At 34.9% G+C, this 13,716-nt stretch overlaps 1 protein-coding gene across 17 annotated transcripts in view; it reads right to left on the bottom strand.

Moving 5' to 3' along the window:
• Positions 1–13,716, bottom strand: part of MPDZ (multiple PDZ domain crumbs cell polarity complex component) — a 362,584-nt gene that overhangs the window by 77,452 nt on the left and 271,416 nt on the right. For 16 of the 17 annotated variants that reach the window (XM_059924722.1, XM_059924725.1, XM_059924723.1 and 13 more), the window contains 6 exons: positions 11,481–11,627; positions 10,442–10,606; positions 8,820–9,005; positions 7,480–7,689; positions 5,205–5,321; positions 2,455–2,622 (listed from right to left, as the gene is read on the bottom strand). In XM_059924722.1, coding sequence (XP_059780705.1) covers positions 2,455–2,622; positions 5,205–5,321; positions 7,480–7,689; positions 8,820–9,005; positions 10,442–10,606; positions 11,481–11,627 — 993 coding nt within the window. The remainder of the gene's footprint in view (positions 1–2,454; positions 2,623–5,204; positions 5,322–7,479; positions 7,690–8,819; positions 9,006–10,441; positions 10,607–11,480; positions 11,628–13,716) is intronic. The other variant, XM_059924733.1, reaches the window with a different exon arrangement.

Raw genomic sequence — 13,716 nt, 5'->3', positions numbered from 1 at the left:
AAAAAGAGTCATGTACCAAAATGTTCATTGCAGCTCTATTTACAATAGCCAGGACATGGAAGCAACCTAAGTGTCCATCATCGGATGAATGGATAAAGAAGATGTGGCACATATATACAATGGAATATTACTCAGCCATAAAAAGAAATGAAATGGAGGTATTTGTAATGAGGTGGATGGAGTTAGAGTCTGTCATACAGAGTGAAGTAAGTCAGAAAGAGAAAAACAAATACAGTATGCTAACACATATATATGGAATCTAAGGGAAAAAAAAAAGGCCATGAAGAACCTAGTGGCAAGACGGGAATAAAGACACAGACCTACTAGAGAATGGACTTGAGGATATGGGGAGGGGGAGGGGTGAGATGTTACAGGGTGAGAGAGTGGCATGGACATATATACACTACCAAATGTAAAATAGATAGCTAGTGGGAAGCAGCCACATAGCACAGGGAGATCAGCTCGGTGCTTTGTGACCACCTAGAGGGGCGGGATGGGGAGGGTGGGAGGGAGGGAGATGCAAGAGGGAAGAGATATGGGAACATATGTATATGTATAACTGATTCACTTTGTTATAAAGCAGAAACTAACACACCATTGTAAAGCAATTATACTTCCATAAAGATGTTTAAAAAAAAAAAAATTTCAGTTGATAGGCCAGCTTGCCAAAATTTGCTTCAACAAAAGAGTAAACTGTTTAATGAAAAGAAAAAACAAAAGGAAAACAGACCTCAGTAAGCCAATACGTTGTGCTGCATACAGCCAGCATTTGCCCTGTAAAATATATGCTTCTCAGTACGCAGATTGTGTAATCCCTTTAAGTAACAATGACTAAGTTAAACAATGCGATCCGTCCCACTGGCAAGAATGAGTGTGCTATGCTGCAGATTAGGAGATTCCATGAGGAGATGAACTCAGCTTCCAGCCCTGAGGCCAGTAAAGATGGAATATGTTCCAGACAGTACTCAGCCAGATAGACAGTCTCAGTCAGGTGTGGTGAGAGAGGAACAGCTGCCCCATTCAAGATTATACCTTGCAAACCAATTCAAGGAGATTACCCAGCATCATTTACAAGGATAACAGGTGCACCCTGAACATGAAAGAAAATGCTTTTAAAATATTCTGGCCAAAAAGTTACTTGTTAATCAGGAAAACTGCCCAAGGCCTATGGAAATTCCACTTTTCAACTTATTCATAAATACAGATTCCCTTCCCACTGAATTTACGTGAAAAACATATATTTCATATATTTAAGAAAGAATTATTATTCAGTCTTTTATCTTAATTTTTATATTTATTTACAGTATATTTTCAACACAGAAAAATAAGGAAAATATATCCATATATGAACCCTTTGCCCAGATTTAACAGACATTAATATTTTGGCATATTTTCTTCGATCTCTCTTTCTTCTTAAAGGATATAATGTGTTACAGATACAGCTAATTCCCATGCTTTCTTTTTTCTCCAAGAATAACTTCTTTCCTGAAGTTGAAAGGAATCATTCCTACACATTTTCAGATTTTTAAAGTATACACACTCACATATATAAATATACACTGAATTGCTCTGTAGATCAATTCTGAGAAAATATAAACAACTCCAACTAATCAACAGAAAGCCAAGCAACTCCATACAAAAATGGCCAAAAGATATGAAGAGGCCATTGGTGGGAGTGAAAACCAGATGGCCAATATAGGAAAACCTGTTCAACCTCATCAGTAATCAGGAACTCCAAATTCAAACAGTAAGATATCATTCCACACCCAAAAGACTGGATAAGTTTTAAAATATTACTTAATAAACATTATAGAGTGTGTCATCAAGAAAATAAATAGCATTGGGTGGGGCACTTACACCAATAATCTATTTCTAAAATTTAGATGGCACAGACATGTCAAATAGTAGCTAAATTCTCCATTCGCATCCAGTGACTTAAACATAATTTTGCCATTCACTGGGGTTTTTATATAAAGTATTCTTTGGCATCATTTTATATAAAAACGTAAGACAGCATTACTTTAACTTAGCTAATAAATATTAAATTAATGAAAGGAATATTTTACTGTCCAACTTTCCATGAAAGTCAGCTTTAAAACCATTAAGAAAATAAAGTAACTCTTGTAATTTTTCCAAGGTAGACACCGCCAAGAACACAATTTGAGAAATACATTTCATTAAAATTTTTCTGTCTAACATGCAAAGCCTAATCAAAGTTTTGAACATTTGTGTCTATCACACTGTATCACAGAACCTAGATTTAAATAGTCCCTTGGAGTCTACAAGATACCCAATTAACACTACCTAAAGGAAACTGCACTTTAATCTGATAATGAATCCCTGACTGGAAAAACATGTCTCTAACATGCCCCTCCCAAAACACCCCATTAACAATGACCTCTGGGAAATTACGCACAAAGTTCTCCCATAAAAAAAATGGCATTTCCTTTGTACCTTGGGAGGAGAAGATGGAAGGGAGGGACCAAAATTCAGATTATCACTACAAGCACTGCCGTGAAGAGATAAAATAGAGGCTTGAGTGGAGTAGATACTGTCATTATCAGGAGAGTACTGAGACTCAAACGCAGATTCATCTGCTAAGTCAGCATCATTTGTGTCCACCTAGGAATAAAAACAACAATATCAGTTGGGAATTCTGTTCTGATACATATATGACAAAGTCTCCACTTGAGACTAAAGGGCATACTGCTTTCATTCTTTTGTCTATTCTATTTTCTACATGACCTCTTCAGCCGCTTCAACATATCAGAAACTGACTAATGCAACAGAACAAGGACAAATTGGTGCTAGCATAGAAGGTTACTTTATTCCATCAATAAAAGGGCAAAAGGTAACAATTTACAAAGGGCTTGGAGCAATTCTAAGTGTAAATATTTCCATAAATTAAAAAAATACTTTTTTCCAGTTCACATTTTTTTTAAAAAGTAGCTGCCCAAACTCCTAGAATTTTATAATAAAATGAATGAGATCATCACTTTTCCTATTCAACTAAAATTAATTATTATTCAACAAGGCAGCTAAGCAATTATCTATTTGTAAAGCTCACAAAACAATATATTTTGTTTAAATTATCCTTTAACTAGATTTTAAAACCATTCAAGTTACAGGTCCAGAATTTTATGGTGATCACTGGAAATCAAAAATAATATCTGTGATTTCATGTTGAAATTATATTAACAAACAAGGGACCTTATTATGATCTGGGTATAGTGAAGCTGTAAGTTATAAACGTCTACTGATGGAAAACTCAGAAAGAGTGAGCTAGAGAATTTCACAACATTTTATAAAAAAATCTTATTACTATTTTCTGTCCCAGAACCAAGTGAAACAATTAAGTCATGATGAGCTTGTAGCTCTTCTTACAGTTCACTCACAGTTACACCTTAGAACAGACAGAAATGATGTAAATACTACCTTTCTCTAATATTACTAGTATTTTGTCTTGATGGCCAAAACCCATATCTTCTATTTCTTTGTGATTTCAACTTATATGTTTAGCCAAGAAAAGTATCATAACATTATACCAGGTCACGTTCTTGCAAAAACCTGATTAAGAATACAGGTTGGGCATTTTAAAGTGACCCTCTCTCTAATAATATATTTTAAATATATGTTCAAAGTTACTACTGACTCACTATGTGGAGGTTTACCCTCTACAGATGTACATTATGTATAACAATCTAAATAGTAAATCTTTAACTTTTGCTATCTAGATAGTATTAACTAAGCAGAGTGTCATGGATTATAATAAATATTTAAGAGTACCTAAGAACAATTTGTATGCTTATCGTTGATGCCCTAGAATCTTGAGAGATCCAAATAATCAATTCATCTAATTATTTTAGAGATTAAAACACTAGGGTCCAGAGAGACTGAGTGACCAATACAAGATTACATAGCTATTACCATTATAAGATGTTAAACTCACTTAAAAGTGGGTCTAATTTTTCTTTTTGACTGGCATTTATTTAAGAACATTCAAATATGCCATGTAAAATCTACAGAGAAAATTGTTTCTTGGGGCACTTCTAGAGACAGTAATATATTTGTGTCCTGTAACATTTCAAAAATAATTTACTATAGCTGGGTACTATTTAATACATTTATACCACAGTACTTTATGTAGTTCATAGCATTCTAAGCTATCCAGTTTTGAAGTGGTAATAATGCCCATGGGAAATAGAGACAAACGTTACCTGGTATGTTAAGTATTATAATGTGAAATTATTGCACTAATTACAATATACACCAAAAGTTTCCAAATGGCTAATTCAGGAGCTGACAATTGAAAAATACTAATAGAAGTATTATTAGTATTTTAATACTGAAGAACTATCTCCCTCAACACTAGGATTATTGGAATCAAAGAAATAATTCATACTCCAGTTTAAAGCATGATGTGCACAATTGGTTATAAATACCTAATGGAGAATTTCACAGGTTCTAAGCCTCTCACTAGTCCAACACCACTAAAACATGTATTAAAAATATTCCTTTCTAGTTACACTGAGCAATGTTTTCCCCCCAGAAAAATTCAGGTCAGGAACCTGGCTTCAATGGTGGAAGTACTAGGAATAGGATGTATAATTTGTTACACTTATATTGTATAAATGTCATGTGTATATTTATATCTGGTATTTAGTTTTATATTTTAACTATTAACTGTTAACACAGTATTAGCTCCTCTACCAGACAACAAGGTTCTCAGGATCAAGAATCATGTATTTACCCAACAAAGTGGCCTCCAGTGGTCCCTAAATATGTTTATTACAATAAATGATTTTATATAGATCAAGTAAAAATAAAATTTTAATTTAAAAGTTTCTGGTAAATCAGTAATGTTAACATACATGTATTCATAGGAAACATGAGTTCTGCCTCTTTTGGAAGCTTTTGTGCTCTTAATCAATAACTGAACCAATTTATGTGATTTTCACATTATTAACATCTAATGAAATAATATACCTGTTACCTCATTAAAAAGAAGCCAAAACAACTGATATATGACTGAATACTGAAAACAGTTAAAGAATGCCGAGAGATGCCCAAGTATGAAATTAGAGCAAAATGCCTAGTTTTCCAAAACATAATGAACAATAGAGCAAGACTTTAGAATATTTTGAAAAGCAAAAATAAGACACATAAGATTTTGAAGGAAAGCTTGATAAGCTGTGGCCACTAACCAGAGCCAAGTCAGCCCTGAACAGGGCTTTGTCAGCCAGCCCTTCCTCCTCGCAGGAATGTGGTGGGTAGAGAAAGGAATCCTCCTTAGCAGAAACATAACCCTCTTCTGGTGAAAGCTGCAGGGAGAATGAAGCCCAGTGTTTGAGGATGAGTTCATGGAAAAGAGAGAGAACAGGAAAGAGGGAGGGAAAGGGAAGACAGAGGGAGAGGGGAGAAAAAGTAAGGGGAGGAGAGGAAAAAACAGGAAAGTTTTCAAATAATGTTTTCAAGTAATAAAGTCATAATAAATATACAACTTTAACATAAATGATGAGCACGGAATATGATAAATATTCATGCTTAACAGTTTTATATTTTAAGATACAATGAGGATGTTTATTCCAGTACCAACATCATCTGTTAGATGAGAATCCCTTTCTACCAATTTCTTCATCCTTCTTGTAAAAGATATTCAAAATCAATAATTTTTTATATTATAATAATCTTCTGGTCATTTTTACCTGCCAAATATTTGGTTAAACAATGACCTCTTAATATAGAAAGAAGGCAACTTTTAGGTGTTAAGACATAAAAGAAGTTGAAGAAAAACAAAACGCTAAAAAGAAGGACCAATTTCTCTCTGTCATCCCTTACTAGAATATTATTTTAAAGAATGTAATTTCCTTGACAAGGAAAGTTAGTGAACCCTACAATGAAGTTTCTTAATTTAGCATGGCTTAAAAAACCACCACCACCACCAACAACAACTCTATATGTACACAATATGCTTAAATTGCACTCCTGAGATATCAAATTATAACCATGATCACAGTGACCGAAAACCTAGCATTCTTATTACAATCTCAGATAAAACAGGCTAAAAGATTTAGATTGTCTTGCCTATATCACCCTATATCACCAATACATGCAGAAATATTTTAGAGAAAAAATGTTTATCTTCTTTTCCCACACATATGAGTTTAATGGTCAGTAAAACTCACTTTATGTAAAAGAGATAGTCATCACATACTGCAATGCATATTAAATTTGAAATATAAAATACTCTTATGAAAGAAACTTATTTTGGATCTACCTAGGAATAAAAACATTGCTTCTGAGTAAGTGTAATGGTTTCCCGACAAGGGCAGTAAAAAACATGTATTTAGTCACGTTTGCCATTTTCCTTGTGTAACAGAAAGACCGGAACCAGATGTACGGTCAATCTTAATGAACGTGTGGAGTCCCATAATGGCCTATCTTCATTCTTACACTCCCCACTGCACTGATCTCTTGTTCTGATTTCTATAATCCTGGTTTGATTGAGGTTTGCTTAACATACTCTTCCTTCTTCCCCTCCTCTTTCCCTCCCTTTCTTTGTGCTTTCATAAATATATTTTCATAAGTTACAGAAATTTATTGTGGAATAAAAAGCAGAGAATGAAAAATTTAATAAACATTTGAAATATATTAACAAGCTTACAGTTTGAACAAACTCTCTGACAAAGTCAACAAACTTTCATTTGATGTTTATGCAAATGTATCTATGTGTTTGTGTTTTCTTAAGAGAAAGTATATTTGCCTTTTCACTTAAAATATATTTATACACTGAAAAAAACCAAATACTGAGATCGTCTCTAATATTTCATTGCAATTCAGTGATAAGTGCTATGCTGCAATCATTATACCTAATAAGCATACTGACATTATATAGCATGAATTTATTAGTTGTTTTTATATTGCAGTAATTAATAACATGAAGGTTATTCCCTCCCAGGAGGAGAGCTATAAGCTGATGAACCCACATTGGAAATTTCAATTTCTTGCTCTGTAGTAATTAGACAACAAATATATTGAAGTCAGTAGAATACAGGAACTTAACCCACTCTGACAGAGATTCTACTTTCTTCCACGATAATTAAAGATTCCACTGTTAGTTGTTAATGCTATTAATTTCTCTAATATGCCACCATACTGGTATAGATATTTTAAAGCCTATTTCTTCGAAAATACTTGATTCTATATTGATCATGACCTTATTTTGGAATAAAAAAGGTCAAAAGTAAACCACAGAATGCTAAGTTTTAAATTTATTTCTGAACTTCCTGGCTGTTTTCTGCCCTTTACTCTTTTAAAAAATATTACTCAAAATTAAATCTTTACACTCATGGAGCCAATAACCATGTTGATGAAAAGTACCAAAAGTCATGATTCAATCATGAGAACACCTGAAGATAAAAGCCTGAACGCCAATACTGTTTGCAAATAAAAAGAAATCAGCAAAATCTGAATTCTTACGGGTAAAGGCTTGGCAACTCCTATTCTCACAGTTCCTGATGGTGCACCCTTCAGTGCCTGGACAGCTTCTTCGAGACTGCTGTTTTCCAAGTTAACATCATTGACAAACATGAGTCGATCTCCAGGGAGAAGTCGTCCATCCTTCTCAGCAACACCACCAGGCACCAGAGAACGAATTACGATCACAGTGCTTGCTGGATCAATTGGATCCTGACAGAACGAAAAAGGAAAGAGAAGGCGGCTCCTTTCTACACTTAAAAACGTTGTTACAGGTTGTACACTCTGAATTGTAACAGATGGGTAATTGTTCCAAGTGTCCTTTAAAAATTTCATACAACACTCCCAATGAATTATCTGGGTGAAGGATATATCCATTTTAAAGAGTTTAGGAAAAGTCTATGCTAAATAGTGGCACCCTCACTTTCCATGGTTCCCAAGTAGACCTCTTAAATTATACAGGTAACTGTAAAATTATAACGTTAACTTTTGATAAACTGTTCAATTTTATAACTATCATCTGAGATCCATGAATTATTAACAGCAGCGTTCATTGATAAGATGATAGTATTGTGGACCATTGGTAGATGTGAGTATACTGAGGGAAGGGCCTGTTTTTGAAATGAAGAAATACAGAAGGAGGCCATATCATATTTGGTGATGCAGTGTCTTCAGATACACAGCAATATTAGAACAAGACTCCAGAACCAGGCACTAGAAAGAACACAACTCCCTGGAGTCATCTGAGATGGCTTTCTAGCTCAGTATTAATTAATGAGGAACACAGCTGCACTTCATCAGACTGGCGTTAGCATGCCCTCAGTTACTCAACACAGAACACAACATAAGGATGCAGGCTACACCTAACCAATTTACGATTATTCCTAAGTTTGGTCAAATAATAAGAATATTAGAATTTACAATATATCCAATTATACGTCTATCATTCACTTCCAAAAAAAGAAGTAAGTATTTAATACTTTCTGTCTTACCACTCAAATAGGAACCATCATTAAGAGCAAGGAAATAAAAATAATTTAGGCATATTCCCCAAAGGAACAGAAAGACTATATTTCTGTAACATTCCTAAAAAGTATTCTGCATATTCTTCAAACTTCCAAGAGCTGAAATATAAAAGAGCTCAAAGAATTCAATGTCAAAAGAAATGCTTTATGATAATCAATTAGTCATATAAATTATTATTCAGAAAGACTTACTAGAAACAAGAATACATCTTTGATAAATCTAAGCAGTATTATCTGCTTTTTCTCTGCTATTAACAATATATGTTTAGTACCTGTCATCTTTCTTTAAAAAAATTGTTACAAGTAGCATATATTTACCTGATAATCTAAAATGCTAAAACCAAGTCCTCTGCTCCCTTTCTCCAGCTCGATGTTCTGAACGTCGGCTTCCCACATGGCCAAAGGTCCTTGAACCTCCTCTGCATTCTGACCCACATCAGTCATCACCAGCACAGGATCCTCTGTCTCCGAGGACCCGATAAACTCACCTAGATCTATATGAGGCTGGATAAACAGACCAGACAGCTCTTATTTCAGATGCACTAGATCCACAGATGCACATACAAACACTACAAGGAAAACAAAGATTCCCAGCGTCTGTCCAGAATAAAACAGTCACATATGAGTAGCAACAGCTTCTCATGAAACCATTATGAATTAAAGTAGCAAGTCAGAAATATCTAACTTGTAATAGGCATTTAAAATGTATGGTTCAAAGAGCTCCTATAAAAATATATACTGATTACATCTTGGCAGCACGATGGTGGGTGATTTTGACTTTTTTCATCAGTGTCTGTTATCACGTCTATCGTTAGAAAAAAAAAAGTGATGCTATTTTGATATTAAAGAAAAATAATTCTTATGATAAATAAGAACAATTCAAGAGGAAGTGGCTATATGTAAAAGTTCTGTACTCTAGGCAAACAAGGGTTCTAAAATCCTGTGAGCTGTACACGTGATTATTTCATTAATAAATTAACGTGCACAACGGCAGGACGAGATCTGAAGTCAGACTGGCCTGGGCTTGAAGACTGTCTCTATGATTTTTCATCTGTGTTGCTTTGAGCGGTATTCTTAACCTGGGCTTCACAGTTACCCATCTCATAGAATTTTTGAGGATTAAGTGAGGTAACATTTAAAAAGCACTTGGCACAGAAACAGGGGTTCAAAACATTAGCTTCTTTTAAAAACATTAGCTTCTTTTAGGAAAAATATACTAAAGTGAATCTGGTTCCACATCAGATAGGAAAAATGTGTTTTTGATGATGAAACGTTAGTTTAAAGACTATCTTTGCTTTTTATCAATTATTGCACAGTAGGACCATGGATGCAAATCCGTCCACCTGCTTTATTATAATAATAAATACCGTTACACCACATAAAATGTATTTGGATACATATGGTGCTAGACTGACTTCTACACAATTTGGAATTATGTTTCTTATTCTCCCCTATTCTTATCATGCCTGTGGCAAGCTCTGGGCTGGGGAGGTTACATAAAAGTATCTTCTACTACATATGTACTACATACTCACTACTTTCATATTTCAATTTTCTGTTAAGAGGGACGAGTGTCTAATTCATAGGAATAGTGTGAATAAATTATACAAGCACACATGTGCAGTAATACCTAATATCATTATATATCATATTTAACCCACAGAGCAACCCTCTAGGATAGGCATCAAGACTCATATTTTACACAGGAGAAAAGTGAGATTCAGGAAGATGAAGTGACTTGCCCAAGGTCGCAGAGCTAGTAAGTGCCAAGCCTGATTCAAACCCACGTCTGTCTGACTCCAAGGTCTATCCCATAAGCCACAGGATTTGTGAGGAAATCAAATACCAAATAAGAGAAAAAAGGCTTAAAAATTTTTAAATGCCATTTAACCTTTCCATTATAGATTCAGATTAGTCTCCTATATCTGCAAACCTGGTACCTTTTCTGTTAGTTCAATGTCACATAAGTCCAGGCTCTCCAACTCTGACGGGCTGGTGGGTGGCACCGTTCGACGACAGCACACCATTGTCACCTCTATAGGCAGTTCTTTTAAAATAGTCACCACATCCTGGTGATTCTCCCCAAGTAGAGTTATGCCGTTCACCTATGCAAAAAGAAAAGTTGGCCAAGAAAGAACATGTCCTAACATGACTACTCCTTTCAAAACCATTTTTTTTATTACATAAATATAAACTGTACTCGGGAGATGACCATGGCTCTGCTGTGCTGAGAACTATAGCTGGATCTGGAGTGGTGTTTCCTAAAACAATCTACACGCAACACTACAGTCTTGTTGGAATTGGACTTCTAAAGCACTCACAGGAAAATCACTAGCTTTCACCCATGTTTCATATGCCAGTGTAATCGTTTGGAAAGGGAGAGTTAATAAAATCATTCCCAAAGGATAAAGGGAAAAGGAGAAGTTTCTCTTTAAATGATATGTTATATCATTATTAAATGAAAAAAATGAAGATTAGAAAATGGCATGTCTTGTATGCTAGTATGTTTTTAAAAGGGGGAGAAGCGAATATATTCAAATTTTCTTACTTATTCATGGAAAATAGCTGGAAAATTGCATAGAACCAATGATAAGCAGTTACACCTAACGAAGGGTGATGAGAACTGAGTGGACTGGGACAGAAAGAGAATTCACTGGCGTAAATCTTTGTATTTGTGATTTTCAAACATGTGAATATATTACCTATTCTAAAAAGTGAATGTTTCAAAATTTTTAAAGCAAGTTTTTATAGTTCTCCGGCCCTAAAACAAACAAACAAAAGCCATGCAAGGAATTAGGCAAGATCAATGTACATACAGATTGAAATTTCTGCTTTGGGTGGAGTTTTACTTGCCTATCTTTCTCAAGTACACTTTGGAAGAGAAATTTTAAATAAGAACTTACTTATTCACCACATTAAGCCTCCCACAGCCTTTTTAAAATTTTATTTACAAAGGGGAAAATGAAAATAGCTGCTTACTTCCAATAGCTCATCTCCACTGAAAAGCTTCCCACTGTGTCCAACAGGACCTTCTGGTAGAACAGATCGGATAAAATGATGGCCCACTGTTGCTTCCAGACTTATCCCCAACCCGCTGTTCTCACTGAACTTGCTCACATGGGCCACCTGAAACAAGAAAAATCATCACAATTTTTAATATTCTTTCATTTATTTTCTTCTCCTGTATGTATTTTATGTTCACTTCCTAAAAGGTCAAGTTTCTCACAAAAGCTTCAACAACCTTATTGTAAAGCAGCAAACCTTTAGAGCTTTGCCTTGGAAAGAGTGTTGGTATCTATCAGTTTCTTGAACCAACACAAACCAAAACAAAGTAGCCAGATGCAAGCACCCAAGACACTTTGCAGTGCCTACAGGTGCTGATAACAGATAGAGGGTAGTCAGAGTGACCACAGATAAAATCAAAAGCCTGAGCTCAAACAACGGTATAGAAAAGGCGCATCCTTAGCAGTTCCCGTGTGCCAGGACTGTGCTAACCCCATTACACAGATTATCTCACTTACTTCTCATAAATAGGTGCAATGTCTATCCTTGCTTCCCAAATTGGAAAACAAGGTTCTGAGAGGTTACCTTCAACAGAGTCACACAGCTACAAAAGTGCTTTGAACCTCAGCAGTCTGAACCTAGAGCCCAGGCTCTGGACCATACACTGTATCAAGGGGACAACACTTGTCTTTAAAAGTGAATCAAAGCTTAAAACAGGAGAATAAACTTTCTATTTCCTACTGTTACACTAAATAATGAAAAACGTTAGGAAATCACCATTTTCACAGAGTCCAATCATTATAATATTAAAATCAGAGAGTATACTAAAGATGATCCGCTTTATCCCCTTTATTTTATAGCTAAGGAAAGAGGGATAAAGGGACTGAGAAAAATGTTTAATTATAAAAGATCTTTTTCAAGTCTTAATGATAACAAGCACAGGGTTAATACTAGATGTTGCATTATCTGACTTTGCAATCTAATGCTGGATGAAATCCTTCTACTTCTTAAAATCCAATTTAGGTATCACTTCCTCCGAGCAGCCCTCCAGGTCCCCATTTAACTGTCCATCAATCCTTCTCTCTACTACACCACTCCTCCTGTAACTTCATTTGTGCTTGTATAACTACATAGAAAATAATTTGAAGGCCAGATCTATGTCATATTTACCTGGACTTTGATCAAGACCTATAAATAGCTTAGTTCTTTCTTACTTATAGTAAAATCCCACGCTTGACGTATTACTGAAAGTGCCACCAAAAGAGCATGTGCACAAAGAACAGTTAAAAGTCCACGGTCTTGGGTCTGACCTCTGTGAGAAAATGGCTGGTGAAAGGGTGCTCTTCACTATTCAATTACCACCTGAAGGAGTGCAGCCTCAGTTATCCGTGCCAGTCACGTTAACCCCACCCCACAGAAGGAATCTCCCAACTTTCCTTTCCTGCTAAATTAACTACGGTTAAGCTGGACCTTGTTGTATTTTTCCCTTGACTCAACTTAAAATGGTTAACAGCAGCTGTACTTACTCAAATCTCATTTGACTGTTAACCATCTTGAGTGTTTAAAAAAAAAAACTTTGTAATGAGTATTAAAAACTAAGAATACTGCTTGGCACAAAGTACTCAATAAATGTTAGTTATTATTTATATTATATGTCATTATCTGTTGTGTTTTATCTCTTCTAATCTAGAGTTACTTGAATATTATAAGCAATATGAAAACTTTTACCTAACTTTGTATTTTATTGTTCCTTTGGAAATTCCTGAAATTTGCTGCTATATACCTAAAGATTCATAATTTGTGTCTACTTTGTTAAACCTCTTTTTAAAATAGCAGATCACAGCTGCTACCCTAGGTATGCAAACCTTTAATAAACAAAATGTTCACTATGGCATAAGTGAAACGAAGAAAAGCATGCAGAATAAAAACCGTCAAGGAGAGTAAAAGCATGAGTGATAAGGAAGAAGTAGGAAAAAGTCCTTTTTACAATTCTGTACCTAGGGCATGATGATTTTTGTTTTATTTTCAACTAAATTCTGTCATTCTATTCTGATTCTTTCCACGAACCCTAGGAATAAGAATCAGAAAAACCCTTCCTAATATCTATATAATATATACTACTGTAAGAAATACTGATGAATTATAAGTTCTAAAACTCCCATCTCATTTACTTCAGCTCCTTGGTGGCTCTCCAACTTGAATTTTTTAAATA

This window comes from Balaenoptera ricei, chromosome 6, assembly GCF_028023285.1.
Source record: "Balaenoptera ricei isolate mBalRic1 chromosome 6, mBalRic1.hap2, whole genome shotgun sequence".
NCBI classification, from domain to species: domain Eukaryota; kingdom Metazoa; phylum Chordata; class Mammalia; order Artiodactyla; family Balaenopteridae; genus Balaenoptera; species Balaenoptera ricei.
Note: the sequence above shows the minus strand (reverse complement) of the source record. Positions and strands in the feature narration are given on the sequence as shown.